The 27,439-nt window shown below is 43.8% G+C and overlaps 1 protein-coding gene and 1 long non-coding RNA gene across 2 annotated transcripts in view; one reads left to right on the top strand and one right to left on the bottom strand.

The window, feature by feature from the left end:
- Positions 1-136: 136 nt before the first annotated feature.
- On the bottom strand, positions 137-27,143 carry LOC125134557 (uncharacterized). The gene is made up of 3 exons (XR_007136683.1): positions 26,784-27,143; positions 3,355-3,521; positions 137-1,245 (listed from the first exon to the last, which is right to left on the bottom strand). It is a non-coding gene; the product is annotated as an uncharacterized LOC125134557 (long non-coding RNA).
- The window catches only part of KCTD1 (potassium channel tetramerization domain containing 1), a 193,135-nt gene continuing 190,816 nt past the window's right edge, over positions 25,121-27,439 (top strand). Inside the window, exon 1 of the mRNA XM_047794013.1 lies at positions 25,121-25,242. Coding sequence (XP_047649969.1) covers positions 25,234-25,242 — 9 coding nt within the window. The 5' untranslated portion in view covers positions 25,121-25,233. The remainder of the gene's footprint in view (positions 25,243-27,439) is intronic.

The raw sequence follows: 27,439 nt of genomic DNA, 5'->3' as shown, positions 1-27,439 counted from the left end.
GGGATTTCGACTTTCAAATGTATCTTTGGATGCAAAATAGGCTGCACAGGAGGAGATAGCATTGAAGAAGGGAAAGAAGAATTGCTCCCAATTATGATCAGTTTACGTTAAGCTGAAGACTTTTTTTTTTTTTTTCCCAGAGAGCATATTGGATCAGAAAGTGTGTAAGGGGGTTGGATCGCTACCTTGCTGACATCAAGGGATCTGCTGGCCTTCCTAACTCAAAAATGTTGCTGAGAACACATAGAGCTAAACAATATTAAAAGCTTCAGCACTACTGGTTATCAAGGGAAACTTTCAGCCTAATTGGAAAGCTCAAAGCTTCAGGCATCTGAAAGTTTGGTTTGGGGCTCTCCCACCGCCTTCCAAAGCAGTGTTTCCAATCAATATGGATGCTACTCGCCGCCCGATCACGAGGCTTATTAACTCCCCTGAGTTTTGTATTTGACTTGTTAAATTGTAAAAAGAGTTGGAGAAACAAAAAGAAAAGAAATATCTCAGTCCCTAGCTGCCCGAATATAAAACAATCAAATAAACAAACTCCTGTGCTCAAAGAAAACTGGAAATGGCCAAATGGAAAAGACGTAAACTTGTGTTTTCGTGCACAGAACAGGAGCGTCTTGGATGACCTTCCTTCACTTGATCTGTCCTTCTGGGTGTTAGGCAAAGACGTCATCTCTCTGGCTAGATTGAACTGTGTTAAGATTGAGTTATGATGCTATAGATTGCCCCCTAAAACCTAGAGACACGAGGCTTTTCCTCCCCAACAGATTGTGGTATTTTCAAGCCCAACTTAGCCACAAGCAATGGGTTGTGAACGCCTCGGTTAAAGCGTCCCAAAGAGATCCACAACAATCATTTTCTCAGAAACACTGTCATCTGCACCGGGAAAACGTCACGGTTTCCTTAACCAATCTCCTTGCACAGGATGGAGCGGCAGAATCTTCAGCCTCTGGAGATGCTGCTGTTTATGGGATTGTGCGCTCCAGAGAACCCCTGCTGAAACCATCAGGGAGGGTGGAAATGCAACATGTTCAGAACAAGTTCTTCACTGGGTGTTGATTCTCCTCTTCTCCCAAATGTTCACCATGCTGCCCTCGTCAGAGGCTTGAAAGGGAGCAGAGGAGATCTTAGGAAGATAAGGAGCTGCAGAAGCTGAATTACAGATCCAGTCCAGCACCTGCTCCTGCTCTTTGGTGTGAATTTCAACCTCTGGAACCAGAAGACAAAAAGCCTCCTTCGTGTCTGAGAGAAGAGAGAGACAGACCTCAATTTGAACCTAAAGACATATCTTTACTCACACTTTAACATTTCTGAAGTGAAAAGACATCTTACAGTTGCTGTCAACTAAAAAAAAATTTTAAACTTTGACAGAAACTGAAACAGAAATTTTTAAGTTGAACGGCTGAGCAATAGTTATTTTTCTCTGATTAGAAAGATCTCTCTTTAAAGAAAAAGAGTAATAAACAAACCAACAATCTTCTATCTAAACTAACATTTCTAAAATTAACTCTTTTTTTTTGGCTGCACCCACTGCAGACAAAAATTCCAGGGCCAGGGATCAAACCCATGCCACAGCAGCCACATGAGCCACAGCAGTGACAAGGCCACATTCTTAACCAGCTGAGACTCCAGGGAACTCTGAAAATCCATTTTTACATGGTCGCTATTTTGTCAGTGGGAATACAGAGAACCTACTGGTTTCCAGGGCTATTTTCTTTCTTTCCTTATAGTATTTTCCTGTACAAATCCTTACCAGAGTATGGTGGATATCTGCTTTCTGCTTAGTGGAGGTCACCACTGGTGGAGTCATAATACAGAAGTGAAAGAGTTAGCTAATTTTTTGTTTGTTTGTTTGTCTTTTGTGTTTTTAGGGCTGCACCTGCAGCATATGGAGGTTCCCAGGCTAGGGGTCAAATTGGAGCTTTAGCTGCGAGCCTGCACCACAGCCACAGCGCCAGATCTGAGCCGCATCTGAGACCTACATCCACTGCAGAACATGGCAACACCAGATCCTTAACCCACTGAGCAAGGCCAGGGATCAAACCAACATCCTCATGGATACTAGTTGGGTTCGTTAACCACTGAGCCATGATGGGAACTCTAAGTTAGCTAATTTAAAGAGTTAGCCAATTCAAGCCTAAACAAATGTGCAACATTGCACTTTTAAAAGGGTAGGTGGCTGGAGTTCCTGTCGTGGCTCAGTGGTTAACAAACCTGAGAAATATCTATGAGGACTCGGGTTCGATCCCCAGCCTCAATCAGTGGGTGAAGGATCCAGAGTTGTGGTAAGCTGTGGTGTAGGCTGGCAGCTGCAGGTCTAATTCGACCCCTAGCCTAGGAATTTCCATATGCCGTGGGTGTGGCCCTAAAATAAGTAAATAATTTAAAAAATTGAAAAAAAAAAAAAAGAGTAGGTGACTGTGGCACAAGGGGATCATCTTGGGAGCACTGGGATGCACATTTGATCCCCAGCCCAGTACAGTGGGCTAAGGATCCAGGGTTGCCGCCATAGCTGTGGCTTAGGTCACAACTGTAGCTCAAATCTGATCCCTGGCCCAGGAACTTCATATGCTGCAAAAGAAAACAGAAAAGAGCAGGTGACTCCTGAGAGAGATAGAAACACATCAAAATAGAGAGTATCAGAATAAGTCAGCAATAGTGAGGGCAGTCTTAAATGCATGGCATCTACTACTGAATTATAATTCCATAATTTTAGGTCCATGTACACTTTAAACAAAGAAAATTGTCTATTTCTCACACTCAGGGGGAGAAAAGATAACATAAAATATAACACCAAGGGGAAATAATTATACATGATAGAGAACCTTTGGAAGAAGGAAATAAATAAAGAAGAAAGCAGTTGGACATCAGTCTTTTCCCTTGAGCGCCTCCCTTCCGTGAACTAGGCTGGGCCTCTTGGAGCTGCTGGTACAGTTGCAGAATATTGATGAAACCCCATGATCTCCAGCTGTTTGGTGTTGTGTATCTTTGCAAATAAATACTCTGAGTATCCTAAAATAAGCTCTCATGTTGGTGACAACAGTGCCCCCAGAGGAAACAGGCCCATAAACTATGACCCTATGGCCAAGTGCCCATCATACATCATGCTGCTGGAGTTGAAAGGGAGTGGCCCCCCACCTCTGCCCATCTCTGCACACCTGGCCCCACACATCTGGATAAATATAGCTGACCAGAGTTTATTCAGAGGAGGTGGAGAAGCATGGTAAGGGCTTTGTGTTCCCACAACCTCACCAAAACTGCCTCCAATGAGGGAGGGCCCAAACCACTGGCAGTTTTCCGCATCTTTTTTTTCCTCTCTCAACCACACCCTCCTTAGAATTGTCTCCTCACCTGCAGACTTCAAGACACCATCTTCTCTTGAGACTCTTCCTCCTTCTCAGAATCCATGGGCTTAGCCTTTTGGGTTTCTTCTCACGCCGCTCTTGAATGTTGATGTTCCTCAGAGCATCCAATTCAATGTGGATTCAAGAGCCAGCCCCATGGCCATTACCTGGGAACTTGTTAGAAGAACAAATGCTCAGAATGAAGCTCTGAGGATACATCTACCTTCCAACATCTCTGGTCAGATGTCACCTCTCTCTGCCCACTGCCACTGTCTTAGTCCATGATCTGAGTATCCCTCATCTGAAATAATAGTCTTTTTTTTTTTTTTAGCCACGCCCATGGCATGCAGAAGTTCCCTGGCCAGGGATCGAACTTGTGCCAGAGCGATGACCCAAGCCACAACACTGACAATGCTAGATGCTTTACCTGCTGGGCCACCAGGGAACTCCAACAATCAGTCTTTTAGTTGGCCTCACTAATTCCCTTCTCTCCTCTTCCACCTATTTCTTAAATGCAAATTTTTACCCTAAGGGAATAAGATGAATAATGCCACCCTCCCAAGATGTCTAAGTTCTAGCTCTGGAAACCGACTATGTTATCTTACTGGAAAGGGATAATGTAGGTGTGATTAAATTAATAATCTTGCTATGGGAAAAATGGATTAACCAAGTCGGCTGAATATAATGACAATGTCCTTATAACAGGAAGGCAGGCATTCCAGAGTAAGTAGTAGTGGACAGGACAATGGAAGCATGGACTGGAGGCTTACAAGGAAGGGACCACAAGCCAAGGAATGCAGGTGACCCCTAGAAGCTGTAGAAGGCAAGGAACAGGTTTCTGCCCAGTTGCACAGCCCTGCTAACACCTTGAGTTTAGATTTCTGACCTTTAGAACTTCAAAATAATAAATTTGTGTTACTTTAAACCATTAAGTTTGTGGGAATTTGTTACAGCGGCAAGAGGAAACTAATACAGTGTTAGTCCTTTTTTAAGTCTGTCATACTTACATCTCCCATGTATTCCACTGCCTTAGCCTCCGATCCAAGCCCTTCTGCTCCCTGCAGCCCTGAACACATGTCACTCCCTCCACCTAGACAGGTTTCCACTGCCCTTTCCATCCTGCCAAACTCCTATCTCTCTCTCCAGGCCCATCTCAAATGTGATGTTTTCTGCAGGCACTGGAAGAGTTACACTCCTCTCTGCCCACTCACAGCATTCTGTAAATTCTTCAATATGGCCTGTAGGTCTTAAGAGGGAATCTGTGTAACTGTGTCTTGAGCCTGAGCTTCATTAGTGTCATAGTAAATCTGATTCTGATTAAGAGGGAAATGTGGAATTCCTACTGTGGCGCAGTGAGTTAAGAATCTGACTGCGGCTGTTTGGGTTACTGCAAAGCAAGAGTTCAATCCATTCCTGGCCTGGTGCTGTGGGTTAAAGGACCTGGCATTGCCACAACTGCAGTGTAGGTCACAGCTGCAGCTCAGAACTTCCATTTGCTGTCGGTGCCGTTTAAAAAAGGGGGGGAGGATGGGAAGGAAACAAAAATTGTATGTTAAAATGTTAAAAAAAAAAAAAGAGGAGTTTCGCAGAGTTTATTAAGATGCATAGACCTTGTAACTCTTCCTCTGACAAGCAGGAATAATTGTGGCACCTTCTTCCTTGAGTTACTGTGATGATTACAAATCAATATAGGAGTTCCCATCATGGCTCAGTGGTAATGAACCCAACTAGTATCCATGAGTACATGGGTTCAATCCCTGGCCTCACTCAGTGGGTTGAGAATCCTGTGTTGCGATGACCTGTGGTGTAGGTGGTAGATGCGGCTCAGATCCTATGTTGCTATGGCTGTGGTGCAGGCCAGCAGCTACAGCTCCAATTCGACCCCTAGACTGGGAGCTTTCATATGTTGCATGTGTGACCCTAAAAAGGAAAAAAAAAAAAGACAAATCAAGATGAATTAGTTGGCCCCACACCCTGAACATAATAAATACTCATAACATTAGCTATTAACCACGCTTTTTACTAGCATCGGCTAAAAGTTGTTGACATTTATAGAGCCCGTACTATACCCCCAAGGTACTATGTTAAATGCTTTATGAGCACTTAAATAAATCACTTATTTAATCCTCAACTATCCTCTCAAGTAAATACTATTATTACCATCCCAGCAGATGAGAAACTGAGGCACAGAGAAGTTAAGTGCCTTGCCCAAGGTCAAATATTAAATAACAGAACTGAGCTCAAACCCAAGCATCCTGATGTGTACCATGCAACGACTGTGCTACATATTTTATTGACTCTAAGATGCACTTTTTTTAACAGGTTGGTCTTACAATCAACGATCTGTCATAGTTTAATTAGCTACATTCTTTTTGTGTGTGCAGGACAAAAAATATGTTTTAAAATTGATGTCGCCTTGGATCTTATGAAACAGACTGTAATGCTTTGTGACGGAGTCAATGTGGAAAAGTTCGGGTTTCTCCTGAAAGTCACAAACAGAAGCCCCTTCACAATCCAAAAGAGTGATTCCAAGAGTTCCCGTTGTGGCTCAGTGGTAACGAACCCAACTAGTATCCATGAGGATGCTGGTCCAATCCCTGGCCTTGCTCAGCAGGTTAAGGATCCAGATCTGGCATTGCCATGAACTGTGGTGTAGGTGACAGACATGGCTCGGATCCCAGGTTGCTGTGGCTGTGGTGTATGCCAGCAGCTGTAGCTCTGATTTGACCCTTAACCTGGGAACTCCCACGTGCTGCAGGTGCGGCCCTAAAAAGACCAAAAAAAAAAGAAGAGTGATTCCAATGCTAGGAGTCAGAGTATGAGACTTGGAAAGGGCTGGAAACTTTCTTTTGTTGTTAGGAGGAGGCCCCCCTGGGACGGGAGACTCACCCTTCTGTACAGCTGGATAGTAAAGAAAGAGCCTTAAGGGGTGGAGCTTGGTCAAGACAGCCCCCCAGGGCTGCTTGCCTTCCTCCTCACCTAGAAGGTGTGGGTGTACGGGATTCCTGGAATGCATTCTCACCGATAAGCTTGAAAGACTGGCCAAAGTTCACAGTAGAAAAGGCCTAGAAGCAAATTAAGAGCCCATGTACATCCCTCAGAGGAAAACTGTATAGTAAGAAACCATCTCCTGGAAAAAGGGCCCTATCAAGGCTTCCTTATAATACTGTCTCTAATCAAGATTGCATTAAAGGAGTTCCCTCTTGGCTCAGCAGGTTAAGGATTCGGTGTTATCACTGCTGTGGCATGGGTTTGATCCCCGGCCATGGAAACTTCTACATGCCACTCCTGGAGGGCTAATTTTAATAAGAGACATATAAACAGAACCATTGTTATTTGATGATAAAGAAATTATATTCAGCCTAAATTCATGATTGTTCCTTTTCTAGGAGTCCTCGGGTCCCTAATGTAAGAGTACGATTTAGAATAAGCAACATCCTAAGATTATAATTCATGTCTAAGAGTCATACGCCTCACAGGCCTTTCTCCAGGTATTTGTAGACTGACTATAAGAATGAATCCGTGGAAGAATGAAGGAAGGAGATGAGATGAACAGCAATATTCTCAGAAATCCAGGATGGGAGATGGTTTAGAGAAGATTGCTCAGAGTCAGGTGTTCTGAGGTCATGTCTAGTCCCAGGAGCAGTGACATTCAGTTGACTCCAGGGTCTAGGAACAGGGAAGGTCATGTTCACAACTGCAATAGATTATTCACTGGACTCACTTGGTCAGTTCCAGATCTCTAGGATGTTCTCAGGCCCTAAGATCTCCAAGAAAGTCCTCAATACTTTATATACACTTGGAATAGACTGAAAGATGGAAAGAAAACTTCAGACTGGTTTGAGGCTAAGCTATTCTATTGGACCATGAAGTAGTGACAAGCATTTCCAGAAAGAACACCCTTTGAAAAAGCTCAGAGTCACATGCAGAGGTTGATTTTTCAGCTTAACTTGGATGACTAGAAGAATGAGGAAAGTCTGGATGCAGTGAGCCTGGACCACAGAAAGGGAAGCAAAGGGAAAAAAAGCCTAAGAATGATGAAGACGCTTTCATTTCCAGTTGAAAGGAAATTGGGGCAACTGTGTCATGCTTCTAAGAAGGGAAACCAAAGGAAGGAAGGAGGGAGGGAGGAAGGGAGAAAGGGGAAGATGGGAGGGGAGGGATCCCCACAGAATGAAGACAACTGTCCTAGAAGCCCAAGGTAGCAAACTACTAATGACTTTTGCTACCCAAGAACAAGCACCCTGGAGCCCCTTCACCCTTTCTCCAATCTCAAAATCCCAAGATGCAGAGCTTCTGCTGTGGTGCAGTGGGATTGGCTGTATTTTAGGAGCACTGGACACAGGTTGGCGCCCCAGCCCAGCACAGTGGGTTAAGGATCCAACATTGCCACAGCTTCAGCTTAGGTCTGGACTGTGGCTCAGATCTGATCCCTGGCCCAGGAGCTCTATATGCTGCAGGGCAACCAAAAATGAAAACAAAACAAATCTCAACATGCATGTGTCTCATCGGGGAAAATGTTATGCCTCCCAAAGCCTTTAGGTTTCAGAGCCCAATCATCCGAAAGACTCTTTTAAATTTTATTGAGATATGTGCACACCTAATCACTAAACAATAACTTGGGATGTTAACACAAATAATAATAATTAAAACAAAGGTTCTCTGGGGGTTTTTCTTAGGAAACATTCTAGGTGGTACTAGGGAGGCAATATACTGATGCCCTATGAAGGACTCCTTAATATGACCTGTGTGGGTGTGGGCTGGAAGAGGAGAGAGGCTTCTGGTCTTACACACCTTCTAGGTGCAGCAGGCAGCTGGATCACCAACAGAGCCAGATTTGATGTGATAATTGAGGGTGACTCCCAAGAGAGAGCCTGTAATGGTGAACTTGAGGGAAAAGGGCAAAATCCAGGAATAAGAAGAAGATGGTTAATAGCAAGCTGAAGGGCAAAGAGAAACCCAACGTTCAGAATCAGCTGGAGGGGAGTTAAGACACCCGGGTAGAGGTGCTCAAGGTCTCCTTGCCTCTAAGCGCGAAAGCGGAGTCTGAAAAAGAGGTAAATTGGAGACTGCTGAACAGAAAAGTGTGTAGATTTATGAAAGCAGCCTCTCAGAACCACACACTTTATCAGAAACTAATGAAACAGAAGAATCCTCCCCCCCCCGCCCCGTTTTCCCCCCGACTCTCTTACCATCGCTAATCAAAAGAACTGACGAATAAAATCAAAGATCGTGAAAATGTGAAGGAGGGGAGAAAAAAAAAAAAAACAGACAGGGAGGGTTTAGCAAGGCAAGGAAGAGAAGTCGACATTTGAAGACAGAATCCTACAGGTAAGACTGGGGGCGAGAGTTTCCAATTACAGGGAAGGGTGAAAATGGCAGAGAAGATATGAAATATTGTATTTGTGTTTGTTCTGTACTGAAAATGAGGATCTTCCTTCCTCAAGGACAGTTTTCACACAAAGCAAGATGGACTGTGAGGGCGGCTGCGGGCTCTGTACACATTCACCCCGCAGCCCCCCCAGGCTGAGCCGCTCGCGTCCACAGCGCCCAGCAGGTGCCCGAACCCCACACTCCGGTCACCGAGGGGCCCAGCACCAACCCCCATGGTGCTTCACAGACTAAAGCTTTCACCCTGACCCAGGCAAAGTCTGCACATAGACACCCACAAAGGCGTCTCCTCTTTTGTCAGAAGCTACTTAACGTTCTTCTGCCTCCGATTTTTTCACCTGCTCACTCTAGGCCAGGCTACATCCTGATGCATCTGGAAAATTCTTTCCTCTCTGCCCTTCCAACCTCCCCAGGGAGGCCTCAGACTGCCTGTAAGGTTAACTTGGAACTACTGCACGTGATCTTAAATGCCGCGCTTTTGCGCACCACCTCCTCCTACAATCGTCTCAAAACGAAGCTCCCTGCTTGGATCTAATGGCCTGTGTTCCCGTGGCTCTGCCCTCCCTTCTGCTTGTCCAAATACCTCATGTCTAAGACGCAGTACCCCCCCCCCCTTTTAAACAACTTGATTGACATGTAATTTACATACCCTATAGTTCAGCATAGGCCTTTAGTACATTCACGATATTTGTAACCAGCACCACTACCTAACTCCAGAATATTTTTATTATCCCCAAAAGAAAAGTCAAATCCATCAGCAGTTCTTCCTCTTCTCACCAGCACCCACACCCTGGCTGCCACAAAACTACTTTTCTGTCAATGGATGGTTCACCTATTCTGGACATTTCACATAAATGGAGAATAATATATGATCTTTTGAACCTGGCTTCTTTCACTTAGATTTCAAGGTTCAGCTACGTTTTAGCACATATCAGTATGTCATTCTTGCCTGTTGCCAAATAATATTCCACTGTGCGGATACCACACATTACGTTCATCTGTTCATCCACTGACAGACATTTGGGTTGTTTCTACACTTTGGCTATTAAGAATAATGCTGCTCTGAATATTTGTGTACAAGTTTCGTGTGTGGGTGTATGTTTTCACTTCTCTTGGAGTGAGATGGCTAGGTCATATGGTAATTCCATGTTTAATATTTTGAAAATCTGCCAGACTTTTTTCCAAAGTGGCTGCACCTCTTTACATTCCTAGGAGCAATGCACGAGGGCTTCTGTTTCTCCACATACTCCACAATTGGGATTGTTTATGATTCCCCTTGAATAAAAAACACATATTGGAGTCCCCGTCATGGCTCAGTGGTTAACGGATCCGACTAGGAACCATGAGGTTGAGGGTTTGATCCCTAGCAGCCTCGCTCAGTGGGTTAAGGATCCAGCATTGCCATGAGCTATGGTCTAGGTTGCAGACGTGGCTCGGATCTGGTGTTGCTGTGGCTCTGGCATAGGCCTGCGGCTATAGCTCTGATTAGATTAGACTCCTAGCCTGGGAACCTCCATATGCCGTGGTTGCTACGCTAGAAAAGACAAAAAGACCAAAAAAAAAGAAAAAGAAAAAGAAAAAGAAAAGGAAAAGAAACACATATCGAAGGCAACTTCAAAGTCTTCTCCTTGCCTCTCACAGATAGTTCAGTACCAAATATTTAGACAAAGATGCAGACTTAGCTGAGTTCTCTAAAGGTTCCTCCTCTAAGGTGGCAAGATAGACCAGTGATGCTCATGTGTGATGAGGAATAAATTAGCCACAGGGATGTCATATACCCATAGGAAATGAATATAATACTGTATGTTAACTAAACTCAATTTTTTAAAATTTTTTTTATTATATATTGATTTCAGTATATATTTGGGTCCACATTTGGTTTTTTTGTGTGTGTGTTGTTGTTGTTGTTGCTATTTCTTGGGCCGCTCCCACGGCATATGGAGGTTCCCAGACTAGGGGTCGAATTGGAGCTGTAGCCACCGGCCTACGCCAGAGCCACAGCAATGTGGGATCCGAGCCGCGTCTGCAACCTACACCACAGCTCATGGCAACGCTGGATCGTTAACCCACTGAGCAAGGGCAGGGACCGAACCCGAAACCTCATGGTTCCTAGTCGGATTCGTTAACCACTGCGCCACGACGGGAACTCCTAAACTCAATTTTTAAAATGTCCTTAGATAACAGTTTGGGGCACAGCTTTTCACCATCACATGCCAGTTTGCTGGACGAACCTTTCCAGGGCTGGGATCCTGGAAATTCTCAAGAGATTTTTATCCACCTTTGAGAGGGGCATTTTTCAATTGTTACAGTGTTAGAGATTAAGATACTAGCCATACTCTTTTGTGCATAATCTTAAGGAAAGTCTAGATTTGACTTTAAACCCTCTAATTGTCTCTTGGATTTTAATTTATCTTTATAGATATATAATAGATTGGATCTGAGAGTGAAATAAACTTACGAATTCAGAGGAAGAATGAAAATGGGTGTGTATTGATTTCTCCTAGAGACGTTTCTATGTTGAAAACAATGTACATGTGAGAGTTTAAATGGGATCAAACTTCAGGACTAATATTTTATTGTGGAGGTGCCGTATTCTCACCATCAGAGGAGAAGTTTCCTCTGCAGGAAAGTGGAAAGGATGCCCATACCACGTGACTGCTAGTCCTGTCCGACCACATGACATACAGGCAGAGAGGAAGAACTGGACATTTTAAAAACAGAAAATACAAAATGAAGGGTAATAAACAGGTGTGTTTTAAACAGAATTATATAGTTACAATGGGCTTTCATTTTAAACAAATGGACTCTGAACTTGAGGGAATCTTGGGGGGGGGCGTGTATGTGTGTTCAGCATTTCCTTGCTTTTTGCTTTCTTGCTTTTCTTTGCTTTAATTGCGGTAAGATATATATACATAAAATTTACAGTTTTAACCATTTCTAAGTGTACAGTTTCACGGTATGAAGTACATTCATATTGCCTTGCAACCATCACCATTATCCATCTCTGGAACTTTTTCATTTCCAAACTGAAATTCCATACTCTTAAAATATTAACTCCCTATTACTTCCTCCCCATCGAACCCCTGGAAAGCATTGTTTAACTTTCCATCTCTATGAAGCTAACAATTCTAGATCCTTCATGTAAGTGGAAGCATACAATATTTATCCTTCTGTTTCCAGTTTATCTCAGCGTAATATCTTCATGGTTCATCCATGTCATAGCATGTGCAGAATTCTCTTCCTTTTCAAGACTGAATAATATTCCATTGTATGTACAGAATACATTCTGTGTACCTGTTCATCCATCAATGGACATTTGGGTTGTTTCTACCTTTTGGCTATGGTGAATAATGCTGCTATGATCCTTGGGGTATAAACACCTGATTGAGTCACTGCTCTCAATTTTGTGTGGATAGGGATCTTAGATTTTAGGAAAGGCTCTACAAGGCCTCATGACCCTATGACAAAAAGCACTAATGCCAAAACCATAAAATTAACAAATCCCAAGGGCATTTATTCCTCCCCTTACCTATCTGTTAAATCTTGGTCTTTTCCCTTTCAGCTGTTTTTCTAACATGTTCTTTCCTTTACATTCATTTGCTCATTCATTAACAAGTGTCTATTGGGCACTGACTGTGCCAAGCATTATGTTAGGCCCTGAAGACACTGGTGAGAAAAGGCAGATATAGCTCGTATGTTATGGGAGCAGACGGTAATCAAATAATAAACAAACACATAATGGCAAACTGACTCGTACTCTAAGGAAAAAGGCCAGTGAATTGTGAGTGCTTCCAGTTTGAAAACAGCCTAAGTTTAGGTAAGATCAAACTTTAGAAATGAGCTTGTTCTGAGAGGGAAGAAGGCTTCTTTCAGGAAATATTTGAGCTGAAGGATGAACAGGAGTTACTAGGCTGGAGGAGGGAAAGAGCATTCTATGTACGGGAGGTGCCTCCCATGCAAAGATCCTGGGGCCAAGAGCTGAGTGGGAGGAGCTAAAAGAGACCCAGAGTATTAGGCACAGCTCAGAATTGAGAGAGAGAAGCCTCGTGCGGGTGCAGAGGGAGATGGGCCAGATCAAGCAAGGCCTTGAGAGAATTTGGTTTTTACTCCAAGAGCAGGGGGAAAACATTGAAGAGATGTGCCTGTTGATTCAGAGCCTCCTGAGGATTAGGCCCTTTCTATCACCCAGATTGTCTATGTCCTCAGAAAGCGAGGAGGAGGAAGGTCTCTGCCTCTGTCCTGTGGCTGCATCTTTCCTGAGTGTGAAAGGGGCAGCCACACTTCTTCTTAACATGAAGGCTGCAGGGATAGAGGTTAATTGGCTAGTTTTCAATATTAGGAGCTGGTAGCTTGGCATCATACTCTTTTTTTTTTTTTTAATCTTTTTTCTTTTTTTTTAGGGTTGTGCCTGCTGCATATGGAAGTTCCCAGGCCAGGGGTCAAACCAAAGTTGCAGCTGCCTACACCACAGACACAGCGACACCCCCTGAGCAAGGCCAGGGGTTGAACCTGCATCCTCATGGACACTATGTTGGGTTCTAAACCCGCTGAGCCACAACCAGAACTCCCATACTTTTTTTTGAAACTTTTTTCGTTTCTATCCAAATAACTCCTACTACAGCTATGGATGTAGAGTTTAGAATTCCACCTCAGCTAGGCCTTTCATTGACTACCAAAGACATTTGGAATTAAGTGAGCCAAGGGTAATCAATTCTGATGCTCTAGGCTATTAGGCCATCATGGGGCTTGGGAGAGATGCTCCCTCTTCATAGAATATGCTTCAGTTGGCTTTGGGCATGAGGGGCTCCCCAGTCCCTTGCCCCGTGTATTACAGGATGTTCTCTGCCAGAGGCAAGGTACCTGACTGTCCAGATCAGGGTCCAATTCCTTTTAGGACATCTTAGGTTCACTCAAAAAATAGTAGAATTTGTTTTCACTTGCAGGAGCAATTTCCTTTTCCTTCTTCAAAAGGAAATGTGCAGATCTCTACCCATAATTCATATGATACTGCCTGTAGAGACACAGCATGGGTAGAGAAAAGAAAGTGGGAAGAATCTTACAACTTTAAAGTGTTAGAGTTGGACCTCTGCAAAAGTGCTCTGTGATTTTGATGCGTGATGTATAACTGGGCAGGGGGAGTGCAGGGCTTCTGTCTTAGAAAAGGTTCAAGTTTCGCTGAAGCTGAAGTTGGGTTAAGTAATTACAACGAGAAAGAGGCATGGTTTCCTTTGGATGGTGGCTGTTTTGTGTGCACAGCTTGCCTGGGGGAGGCACTGTCAGCACTCCCATCTGGGTTTCCAAATTAGGGAACATCCACAGTCAAGGTTCTCTAGAATTAAGTGCCTGCTAATTCGGCTATGAAGATGTTCCTCCAGAACTTTCTTTGGTTAGAAAACACCTTTCCCTTGATTTGTCACCCACAGAGGACCAGGGGAGGCACTGAGAAGGAGAAGAAATATGTGATGCAAGTTTTAAAAAAATGAGGAGAAGCAATGAATGGGGTATCCAAGGAATGGAGAATTTAGGCTTTACCATCTCAAGTCCTATCTACGTACATTTGGCCTCCAGGCATCTCCGAGTTGGACCCTGTGAGCTAAGTTAAGTTACAAGGATTATGACCCAGCACAGTGTTGCAGGGGTATTTATCAGTAAAAGAATATGGGGAGATATTTTCTGCCACTTGCCTGCCTGTCTCCTTTCTTGTCGCAAAACATGAGGATGTGGGCATGACAAAGGATCCACTACCCCATTCACAGTTACTCTTCATTCAGGGTAAAGTCACCCCTTCCCCACTCAGGACCAGGAGAGGAAGGTCTTACCGAGGTTTCCAAAGCCCACTGCACCTTGGTTGATGTACCTACGTTGTGGGTTTGTCTAGCAACCCACCAGCGCATCAGAGCATGGGGGCTCCTCCCAGAAAGCAGGCTCTGTCCATAGAGAGATCATCACAGAATCTCAGGAGACCTTGCAAAGGGGGTGACTGAAGAGAAACTATAAGTCAAAGTCTTCATAGAAAAGAGACCAAGAAAGAAGGAGGAGGAAGGAGAGGAGGAAGTCACTTTCCTATTTCACCATTCGAACTAGGAGGTTAGCCTATGTGTAGACCTTTCCTCTTGTTTTATTTGCCAAATATCCTTGTATAGAATGAATTATTTGAAAAGCTCATTTGCTATTTCAGTTTACATTTGGTTCCTACAAGAGTCTGCTTTGGGTCTAAGAAGCCAAAGATGAGTACAGAATATATAAAATTAAGAGCAAAACGCCTGGTTATGACTAAGGCAAATTTGAGTTCTTATCTCGTGACAAAACACTGGTCTTGAGTCAGAAGAAGGCTCTTCCTCTTCCTCTTGCTACCCGACTCAGAGTGAATCCCTCTTTCTTGTTCTTCTTCAGCACAACTGGGATAACACTCCCAGTTGTTGAGGACCAAAAGGAGTAATGGGGGTGACAGTGTCTGGTTAATTGCACAAATAGAACTTCCCATTGCCCAATCTGAATGAGGAAAGGTAGAAAAAAGGAAAGTCTTGAAGGGTCTAGGCAGGATAGTGGTAGAGCTAACTAGCTCTTAACTTAGGCTAAATTTATTTTAGATTAAAATATAGATTCAAATCTGCCTCAAGATGCTTTGGGAAAAAAAATGGCAAGTTAACATTAAAGTCTAATTTATTCCTTTTAGTTATCCAGGGAATGGCAGTGAGAACTTGTGACTTCTAAGAGCCCAAAGAAGGGAAGAGAAAAATAGGTTTATTCATTCTCCACCACCCAACCCCAATCCTACTCCCATAAACCTGCAGCGATGTGGGCTGCTTGAGTTAGGTCCATCCCTTAATGTATTTATTATCAATTTAATTTTTTTTCTTGGAGTTCCCTGTTGTGGTTCAGCAGGTTAAGAACCTAACTAGTATCCATGAGGATTTGGGTTTGATCCCTGGCCTTGGTCAGTGGGTCAGGGATCCAGCATTGCCGTGACCTGTGCTGTAGGTCACACACACAGCTTGGATCTTTGCTGTGGCTGTGGCATAGGCTGGCAGCAGCAGCTTGGATTTGATCGCTAGCCTGGGAACTTGCAAATGCCACAGGTATGGCCCTGAAAAGAAAAAAAAAATTCCTACATCTCTACCATAGTTTTAATTCTTTCTGGATCAAACACAAGGAATAACCTTTTATTCTGTTCAAGTGTCTCCTTTTTGCTTCTGGGAGACTCAAGATACAATGCTGGGAGGACAAGTTAAATAAATACCGATATCTCAAAAAGGCACTTCTCTACATGTGATTGTGATGGGCCTCTCTGTCATCAGCACCAACATTCCTTACAGAGAAACCACAGGAAAGAGTAAAAGATGAACCGCAATGAAGGCCAGCTTTTAGCTTGGATAGATTTAAAAAACCAGTGAGTGACACTCCTATAGGAAATGAAGGAAGCAGGACAAAGCTGTGTTCTTTCTCTTTAAAATCTAAAAGTTTCTCTTGCTATTGTTTCCAGAACCAAAAAATCCATTTCTGGGAAATGAAAGGGCACCAATAAAACTATAACAAACTACTATAAGGCCTAAGGAAGTGGGTGTTTAAGCTGAATAGACAGATCCAAGCATCTTTAGATGGCCACAGGGAATTAAGCTGTGGCTCTGTGTGGTTGATCCAACCCAACCCAAACCCCAAGAGAAGTTAAAAAGAAAAAACATGGATTTTCAGTTTCATGAATTCTAAAAACAAGGCATCCAGTTCTTTGATTCTCTCAACTCGTGTTACATTCATAACATGAGGCAAACGATTCAGTTTAGTTAATTATTTCAGTAATTTGCAGCTAGTTGCAATTTTGCATTTTTAGGTTCAAGGCCATGTCTACAGAATGACAAACATATAAGGTACATCTAAAATACTGCCAAACAGCAGCCTGTTTTTTGGGTTTGTGTGTGGTGTGTTTGTTTTGCCTTTTAGTGCTGTACCTACAGCATATGACGTTCTCAGGGTCGGGGTTGAATTGGAGCTACAGCTGCTGACCACAGCCACAGCCACAGCAACGTAGGATCTGAGCTTCGTCTGCGACCTACACCACAGCTCACAGCAATGCCATATCCTTAACCCACTGAGCGAGGCTAGGGATCGAACCCTCATCCTCACGGATCCTAATTGGATTTGTTTCTGCTGCGCCAGGATGGGAACTCCCAGCAGGCTGTTTTGCCCACATAATTCCAAGGGTCCCAACACAGGTGCTTTCTCTTTGATATTTCTCTTTACTACCTAAGGTTTACCAATGGGGAAACGGTGGGGGGGAGGGTAAATTAGGGGGATGGGGTTAACATGTACACTCTACTATACATAACATAGATAATTAAAAAGACCTACTGCACAGGGAAATCTACTCAATATTATGTAATAACCTATAAGGAAATCTATCTATCTATCTATCTATCTATCTGATTCACTTTACTCTACACCTGAAACTAATGCAACATTATAAATCAGCTATATCCCAATAACGTTTTTCTTGAAAAAGGGTAAGTTTTAAATTTTGTTTTTGCTGCAGACCAAAGATTGAGTGCTTCCCATCTCCCCCCAGAATTCTTTAAGTAAGATTTACTGAAGGGAAAAAACCTGGAACAACTCAGCAACTTCCAGCGATTTGATCTAACTCAGAATATCCAAGTTTTCATAACACCGAGAAGCAATCTGTAAGGAATGTGGGCATTTAGCTGAGCTGGGTTCAGAATGGTGAAGTGGTCTGAGCTCACACCTGAGATGGATCTTTACTGTGATGCTGTGGCCAATAAAGAGTGTTTGGGTTTTCTGTCCCACCTCTGGGAAAATAGTCACCCTCAGATGCAACTTATTCGCTATGTGTTATGGATGTAAAGGAGACTAGTTAAGAAGAAAACTATAACAGAAGAGAATAAATCTGACTCCATCCATATTAGATCTGTTTCTTTTACTTTAACCTTTGTATTCTGTTGCTTTTTTTCTCCAGTTTAAAATGTTGCCTATAGCCTGAAATATACAGGATAGCCCATTCTCAAGGCTCTGACCTCTAAGGGTATAACACTTTTCCATTCATAGAGAGAGAAAAAGTCGCAGAACAGGCAATAACATTTGTCTATTTAGGGTTACAGGAACATTATGATTTGATCTACCTGGACAGCTCCAAGAACAAAGGATTCTTACACCAAGAGGTTTGCAACAACCAACCAGGTTCCTCCCTCACCTTGCCTTTAAAACGCTTTGCTGAAACCCTTTGGGGAGTTTGGGGTTCGGGAGGCATGAGCCACCCATTCTCCTTGTACGGCCCTGCAATAAACCATCCTCTGTCCCAACTCCAACATTTCAGCATTGTTTGGACTTACTGCATGTTGGGCACACTAATTTGCAAGAAAAAAAAAATTCTAACAAACTTTGAGAACTGGATGCATTGTTTTGTTTCGTTTTGTTTTACCCTATTGTACTCCCTACCCCCATACCCAATACATTTTAAAAGAGATATTAGTACAGCTTTTTCTTTTTTGCTGAGGTAGTGGTGGTAAAATATAGGTAAGTTACCATTTTAATCATTTTTAAGTACACAGTGAAGGAGCATGAAGTGCATTCATTTGCTGTGTAACTCGCACCATACTGTCTCCAGAGCTTTTTCTCTATCCATTGAACGATAACCACATTCCATCCTCTTCCCCCGCTTCTAGTAACTACTAATCAATCTACTTTCTATCTCCAAATTGGACTACTCCATGGAAGTGAAATTAGACACTATTTGTCTTTTGGTCCCCACGAAATTTTGACATGAGAGAGCATCAAAAAAACTGGAAATAGCTAAACCCGAGGTGTACTAAGTAAAACGAAAATGACAGATCTACTAACACCGACCATGTTCCAGGTTCTGAAGAGGCTTCCTCTTTTTTGTTCCCACATAAAAATGTTTCATTTATATATATATATATATATGTGTGTGTGTGTGTGTGTGTGTATACATATATATATATATTTTTTTGTCTTTTTGCCTTTTTCTAGGGCCGCACCTGTGGCACATGGAGGTTCCCAGGCTAGGGGTCCAATCAGAGCTGTAGCCACTGGCCTACACCACAGCCACAGCAATGCGGGATCCGAGCCGTGTCTTCAACCTACACCACAGCTCATGGCAACACCAGATCCTTAACCCACTGATCAAGGCCAGGGATCAAACTCGCAACTTCATGGTTCTTAGTCAGATTCATTAACCACTGAGCCACGACGGGAACTCCAAAGATGTTTCAAATTACATTTTTGGGAGTTCCCGTCGTGGTGCAGCAGAAATGAATATGACTACAGCTCCGATTAAACCCCTAGCTTGGGAACCTCCATGTGCTGTGGGTACGGTCCTAAAAAATAAATAAATAAATAAATAAATAAAATATTTGTTACAGAGCAAAGATTTAGCCCCTCCTGCTCCACCCCCCAAGATTTCTTTCAGTAGACTTTTTACTGTGGGTAAAAACCTGGGGAAATTCTTGCAACCCCCTGCCCGCCTCATTTTGGGGAGAGAAGGTGTCAGAGATGATCAGAATGCTTTACTGATCAAAAATCTTCAGAAGCAAACTGGCACAGCATTGTAAATCCACTATACTTTAATAAAAAAAAAAGTTACAAAAATCTTCAGAAGCAAATAACACAAAAGACTGATGACTTACTATCATTGTCTTATGAGCTCTTTCACAGAGGCTTTGTTTTGTGAGGGACATCAACAATTAGGAAAGAAAATAGACACACAGGCTTTGTTTTCTCAGCAGGAGCTGCTGTACATTTGGTACAATGGATACACATTTTTTTCTTTTTTAAAAATTAAGATATCCATTATCTACAAACCAACCTTAGAGGGACAGATTGAGGATTTTAGAATTTCATGTCTGACGCTCATAGCCAGATGGTCTTTACACAATTGACGTTTCCTATCATCGTTCATAGTTGTTTCTTATCACTACTATCATTAATGATATTATTAAGAATAATGTCGAAGTCATTTAAGAGCCCATAGATTTTTTGATTTGCTCCCCACCTTCTTCCAGTGCCAACTTTAACTAGTCAGGCTTATACTCAATAAAACTCGAGAAACTGCTTTTCTCTCTTCATAACTTTACTCTTTATTTTTTTTTTTTCGATAACTTTAAAGAGACCACACAGAATCTTGCTTCCCACAGCAATTGGTTTATAGTGGCTCTTACCACAACTTGATATGTTTGTTTCTTATTTTATTATTATTCTATTCTATTTTATTATTTCCTTTTTCAGTTGCACTCACGACATATGGAAGTTCCCGGGCCAGGGACTGAACCCTAGCCACACCTGCCACCTACACCACAGCTGCGGCAATGTGGATCCCTAACCCAGCACCACAGAGACAAGCCAAAGCATTAACCCTCTGTGCCACAATGGGAACTCCCAATGATTATTTTTTGACCAAATTTTGTTGTTGTTCTTGGGTTGGCTTGTTTTTTAACTAAAATCGTATTCGCGATTTTCTTTTAAATAAATGCTGTATTTTTAATCATAGGATGACCCCATTGGATATGTTTTATAGGGTCTTTTTCAAGGGTGGAGCAGGGAAAGGTTTTTAAAAAATTGAAATATGACATCTGTATCATTAGTGTTTTAAAGTTAGTAATATGCTTAAGGCAGACTCATTATGGTTAGCAAAGCGGAGAGGTTCTGACACCCAAAAGATGCACGAAGGGATAACTTACATAAATGTATATGGTGCCCCCGAGGGGCCTCAATTGTATTATAGGGTTTCTCATGAACAGTCTTGGTTCAGACAGAATAACAGTGAAGCAAAGCTAAGCGGTTCTCTACCAGATGAACTGTGTATGAGACATATCACCCTGCAAACAGAGGTACCTTTTAATGACAGCTAGTTTACTACGAGGCACTGAAATATGAAATAGAGCAAAATATTTAATAAAATGTCTATCATTAAAAAGCTCTCCTTAAAAGAACCGCTGCTTAGCTTTTGAAATGGACAGACTATGGAACAGTATGAACATCTTATGTTCTAAAGCTTGGGAAAGAAGAATATACATAAATTGGAGAATGGAGAAAATTGGGTGATAATACTGTGATTGATTGATTAGACGATTTGTTAAAGATGTGGATCAGCCCTGAAGTTTACCTCTCTGATTTTCCAAATTGTATTTTCTTTTTTCAAATTTTGTTTTTAAAGCACTTGTTTGTACCGATTCTGTAACTTCTGAAAGGCAAAAAGCAAATAATTATAAAGAAAGATGTTCATGGCAGAATTCTAGTTGAGCCCCATTTCTTAGGCAAACAATTATACAAAATGTTTAATTAATTGTTTTCCATGTGTGAGACAGTCTTGTCAAAATCAAGGATCCTCAAAGGAACAAAAAAACTTACCTCATGAACAGCACTATCAATATATGATACTTCATTCCTAATTTACCATGGAGAAAAACCTCATTTCTCCCATTATTTTACATGAAAAAGTGAGGTGTCTGCGTGATTTCTAGATGAAATAATAAAATGAAATTTAGCATTCCTTAAAAATTGCAATAAATTGGGAATCTCCCATTGCTTAAATGTCCTTGTGGGCTACTAACTTAAACAGTAATACTTCACTATGGAACATGTTATTTATTCAACAACTGCTACAAACCCCAATGATCACACTTGCTATCATTTATTAAGAATGAGGCACAATTCCAAATACTTTCCACATATTATCCCATTTGACCTCAGAACAAGGCTTCCAGTTGGGAATGTTCATTCTTATTTTATGCCCAAAGAAACTAAGGATCAGGTGGTGCCGAACGTTGCAGAGCTATGACTGTAACTCAATTAGAGGCATAAAATCTATTTGCAATTATTTATTTGAAATATAGGGCATGAATGTCCAGCAAGGAATTTGAAATGCTGTAAGAAATATCCATGCTCCCAACTCTTTCTTCACACAGTGACTTCCTTGCCAACAAATGCATTTCTCTATCAAATACGACTATTTCAATGGTGGTCAGGGTATTCCACCATGCTTAAGTTTTATTTCTGCATTTGCCTTCTGCGTTGCTTCATATTATGAGATTATAAGCGATAAACTTTGATAAAACACCAAACTGATTTAAGGGCCTCAGTACAAGGACTTGGTATCTGGTTCTACTCAGAATTATGGATAAGATGAAACTGATGCCCATCAGCAGATCCACCACTGTTAGAAGATCTACCTTTTGGAGTTCCCTTGTGGTGCAGCGGGTTAAGGATCCAGCAGTGTCGCTGCAGCAGCTCAGGTTGCTGTTGTAGCGTGGGTTCCATCCCTGGCCTGGGAACTTCCACATGCCACAGGCACAGCCAAAAAAAAGAAGAAGAAGAAGAAGAAGACCTACCTTTTGGGAAAGTGAGATACATAGACTTTAACATGGACAGTGATACAAAAAAACACATCTATTTTCCAGAGGTTAATTATAAACAGATGGTGGCCAGGGCCAAACCTCCAGGAATCACAGACCATTCTGTTTGAGCTTGTTAATGCCTCTATTTAACTCCAGGAAAATGTGCACATTCCACAGTGTTATGGGGAAGTTTCAGGTTGGCTGATAAAAAACAGGTGATTTCCTACCAAAACCCAGCTCCAAGATGAAATAAAACAACATAATTAGCTTCCTGTGTTAAAAAGCCTGTTGGTAGAGTTATAGGAGGATCCCACTGGAGCAATGATGGAAATATCATCATTTAGTGACATGAAGGGAGTAAAGCCACAAAAAGTGGCCGGGGATATCCGTACCTATCCAGGCTGAGCCCAAGAGCTGAGGCTTCTTTCTGCGCCCTGATGGAAAGCGCAATGGAAATTTCAACTGTGATCTTAGTGTGTGGCTGCTTCAGTGAAGGGGCTCTTCAATTTCACATTTCATCTCAGCAACTAATGTCCACATCTTGTCAAATTGCCACCAAGACTGTACCGCAGGGCTATCCCTGGACAAAGCCAAGATTTCTGTGCAATCTTGTGATTTGAGGGTTCGATGACGATGAACCAACCAAATGAGCTGTCCCCACGTTAATAGTAGAAGGGGCTCCAAATGAGCTGTCCCCACGTTAATAGTAGAAGGGGCTGTGTGGCCTGCGCCCCTTAAAGAACATCTCAATTGCTCTTCCTCAAAGGTCCTAGTGCTAAACTTTTTTTCTGCCAAACTCCTGGTTTCAAATCAAAATATCCTATCATTGTTTTCATGCCTTTAAAAACCAGTGGAACTCATTTTAAGCCACATCAGCAGAATTTAGAAGGCTGGGCAGTTTCCCAAGGTGAGTGCCTTCAGTGGGGGACACCACTCACCTTTCTTTTGTCCTGTCTCTAGCTGCCTAGGCTTGGCCCTGTCAGTGGCTGGCTTGTGACCCTGGGCAAGCTGCTTTCTCTCCTCATCTGGAAAAGGACGGGAAGGACCAGATGCCTTCCCCCCAAAGGGTCTTCCCAGCTTTCACATGCAGGATAATGACACACAGTTCTCCAGACTTAGATTAAGAGTCACTTTAGGTCATACCTTTAATGTATTAAGTCATATCAATGAATTGAGGAATGTTTTTTCTATGGTCTCTTTTCTTCTTATATCTCCTATGATAATATTTAGTGCCATTTGGGGGGTAAGAACAAAGTTTTTTTAAATTGAATTTAGGGCTTTGTAGACATTGCAAAAATATTATTGCAGATCAGAGAATATATCTACCTTGTGTGAACGTTGGGGGGAGACTGAAAGAGTATGTGCTAAGAACAACATAATTTTGTTTTGTCTTGTAAGCCCCTCTATTTTTCTTTTTATAGGATATAGATATACTCAAAGCAGATGCCTATGTCATACGAACTTATGTTCAAAAGAAAAATCTATGAACATCCCTTTTTGTCGTGATGACATTAATCTCATGTCATAATAGAACTGATTGGACCAACAGTTTTTTTTAAAAGCTTGGCCCTTTCCTTTTCTGCTGGTACTGCAGTAGTTGTTTACCTTCAAGGTAAAATGATGGTTAAAAAATACTTCCTGTGAAATGCTGCCAATTGCAGGTATTCACAGGACCTATCTGGTTCTATTTAGGGTTTTTTTCCCCCCCTTTCTTTTTTTAGTATCCTTGGCCTTACAGCCTGGTCTTTTTCATAAGAAATGTCAGCAAAGTCTTTGAATTAATGAACTGTGAAGTGCTCAAAAGAAAAAAAAAACAAAAACAAAAAAAAAACACCATTTCAAAAAGTATCCTGCATGGATATAACACTAATGGGAGGTGACCCTTGAGTTACAACCAAATATTCCACTTTAAAAAGAATTAAGATAAGGACTGGCTCAGGCACAATCTCTTTGAACAAAGACCTAGAGAGGAAGGAGAAGTGATGGTCAGTGGGGGAGGTCAGAACTAGAGTAGCAATCTGGGGAAATGTGTTTATGTTAGAGTCTCTTTAGCTCTGTTGAGCAAATAATGGAATTATTTGCAAACCTACCCCCCCCCCCCCGCCCCGCGCCCCCCGCACCCCATAAAAGACACCAGGTGGAGGGAAGCAAAGAGAAGGGAGCCTGGGGAAGTATGTTTACAAGGGTGATCAAATAAACCTAAATGGTAGGTCCTTGGCTACACCTAGTGTAGGTTTTGTTTTCTTTTAATTTTGCTATTAAAAAAAAATGCGGTGTAACTCCTTCAATCTTTTTGCAATTCTGCATGGTTGAACATTTGAAATGAGTTTGTGTATCACCCCCAGGCGCTGATTCAGACTTGATTGGGGCAAAGCAGACTGCATGTGCTTATTTTTATCCACGTCATTTGGGACATTATGTCGCCAAAGGAACCAAAAAATGTGCTGCTCTATTGCCAAATTATCACCTATCCTTTGATCAGACAGGGCGGTGATCCTCATCAACAAGTTGCACGACCTTAGTGTAACAGCAATGTCAGGTCAACTTGAGAAAGTGAAGAGAGAGCCCTAAACACAAATAAAAAGAAACAACCAACAATCCTTATAATTATCATCATCTGCTGCTTTTCCCTCTTTTGGCAAAGAAACACTCCATCCATTTGCAGAAATCGCCCGCGGAAACGTTACATCAAAACTAATCACAACGATTAAAATCAGCTTTTCTGTGCAAGAGGAGGGTAAAAAGCAAGTTGGAGGCTGGAATAAGACTGTTTTTTCCACCAAAAAAAAAATCTGGAAAAAAATTTCCTATATGTATATTTATCTATACGTCTATGTAGAGCTTTATTTTTGAAGGAGATCAATTGTCTGCCCTGTGAACAGTTAATTTGATTTAAGTTTTATTTTGGAGATTGATTTAGACTGGAGGTACAGGCATGAGCTAATTGTATCCTGATCCTTGCCTTGAGGGGTTTCAAAGCCCTGGAGCAACTCTTCTCTGTATTTTGTTCTGTCTACCTTAGCCAAGCTATTGCATTTCTCTCTGGTGTGGCGAGCCGAGCAGATCGCTGGGAGAGAAATCGGAAAAGGGGGGAGAGGAAAAGGAAAAGGGGACTTGGAGAGAGACTTTGTGCTTCAATGTTTCAGGTAAGATCTGACGGTTTGGGTTTGTTATTATTTGCTAAGGAGGGTATGGCTGGGACTTTGGGCGCAACTCGCTTTTACGCATGTGCCAGGCATGGGGCGAGAGCGCGGCACACTCGCACACACACAGCCCGCCGCGGCGGCTCGGGAGCCGCTCAGATCCGCGGCGGGGCAGCGGCCGCCGCCTCCTCCGGGGCTGCTCCCGCTGCTCCCTGGCGTTCCTCCTCGAGAGGGAGCGGGCGCGAGTGGGGCGGAGCGGGCGCGGCCGGGGCGGCCGGGAGCCGGCGCGCTGGGGCCGGGCTTCCGGATCTGGGGGCCCGGTTCCGGCTCTCGGAGCCGAGAGACCGCGGCTCTCGGAGCCTGTGCCAGCGCCGCCCGCCCGCCCGCAGCTCGCGCGCCAGCCTCCCCGGCGGCTGCTTTGCAGCCGCGCTCCTCCCGCCCTCCTTCCCCCCTCCCTCCTCGGCCGAACCGCGCGCGTCCCTTTCTTCCCCGGCGCCGAGCTCCGCGCCCGCGAACCCGCCCCGCCGAGAGCCTCCCAGCACCCCGATCCCCGACCCAACGCCGCCAGCGGGAGCGCCCCCAGCCGAGCGCACGTCCCTGCAGGGCGCGCGGGGTCGGCAGCGCCCGAGGCTCCGCTCCAGCCCGGGGGAGATCGCCGTCCCCTCCCCGCAGCAGCCTCAGCGGCGCCCCCGGACGCCCCGTGAAAGACGCCATTGTGGCTGCTGAGCGGATTGGGCCCCGGGGCGGTTTTTTCTTTCCCCAGTGCCCGGGATGGACCGCACCGCTCCCCTTTGTGAGCGGCGCCTGGTGCCTAGCGCTGTCCGACGTTCATCTCCGGCCGGGCAGATCCGGATTCGCCGCCTCCGCCCACCCGAGCGCCTTTAAAGCCCCCTCCCACCACCCCCTCCCTCTTCTAGCCTCCCCCCCCACCACCGCCTCCCGCTTTGGGTGCAAACGTTTCATTTATTTTTAAAAAGCTCTCATTCCTCTTCCTCTCCACCTCCTCCCCCCGATAAAGGGCATGGCACGTGCTCCGGATTAGAAGTCTCCTTGGGAGGCGGGGACCGGGGAGGGGGCGCCGGGGTGGGAGAAGGATGTGAGCGCTGCAGGTAATGGCTGTGGCTTTGCAGCGCTTGCCTCTACTCTGCGATGCCTGCAGCACCGAGTCCAGAGCCTGCATCCTTCCCTCCCCTTCTGGCGGCCAAGATTCCCTTAAAGGGACCGAGTTTCTTGGCCGCCTCGCGTCGCCAACAGTCGGAACTGGCGCTTGCGGCGCCGAAGTGGGCGGAAGGGATGCAGTTTGGCTCCTTTCTGACCTCTTTCCTCCCCCCAGTCCCCACCCCCGCCGCCCCTCTTTATTGAAATGTGAAGTGTGCTTCCTCTCCCGCCCCCCAGAGGGACTTGGCTGGAAAATAGAGCCTGAGCCTCCTGGAAAAAGAACCGGGTGGGGGGCGCGTTCTTGAGAATTCGCATAAAAAGTGAGGTCTGGCCCCCCCAAACATCGAGGAAGAGGAAACTGGAGCCGTGGTGCAGGAAACCCTTACCTGGACGCGTGCTCCGCGCCGCCGCCCCGAGTACCGCAACTTCCTAGCTAGCGCGCGGGTCGACAGTGTCTGCCTTTGTGCTTTCGAACACTTGCACTGCCGTGGAAATGATTTTCTGGTATCAAAACGTTTTCACCGTGACTGTGCTTCGGGGGTCGGCTGGGCGCGAGCCAACTAAGTTAGCAAAGTTGGACGTCGGCTTTGTGCTTGGAGAAAATCACGCACAAACTGTCCAGTATCCCCGCTCGTACCAGCGGCTTCCTAGCTAGGAGGTGCACCGCAGGAGGCTGCATTACGTCTCAGATGCTAGAACTGGCTGCTTTCAAGCAAATCCTTGCCGTGTGTGTGTGTGTGTGTGTGTGTGTGTGTGTGTGTGTGTGTGTGTGTTGGAACTGGGAGAGACATAACAGTTTAACATACTCATTCTTTAAGAAACGTTTGCCTTCTGTTTTCAATCAACTAAGCTGGCAGCTAGAGATACAAGTTTATTTGAGAATACCCTCTGGGTACCAAGCATGCTTGGATTGTTTTAGCAAATTAAAAATGAGCAAAATGCTTTTACCTTCTCAGCAGTAGACTCCTTAAGAGACCTCCTGTTTTGTGCGTATGTGTATGTTTTTTAGAGAAACATTTTCTGTGTGTATCTCAAATGTCTT

Source organism: Phacochoerus africanus, chromosome 8, assembly GCF_016906955.1.
Source record: "Phacochoerus africanus isolate WHEZ1 chromosome 8, ROS_Pafr_v1, whole genome shotgun sequence".
Classification (NCBI taxonomy): domain Eukaryota; kingdom Metazoa; phylum Chordata; class Mammalia; order Artiodactyla; family Suidae; genus Phacochoerus; species Phacochoerus africanus.
Note: the sequence above shows the minus strand (reverse complement) of the source record. Positions and strands in the feature narration are given on the sequence as shown.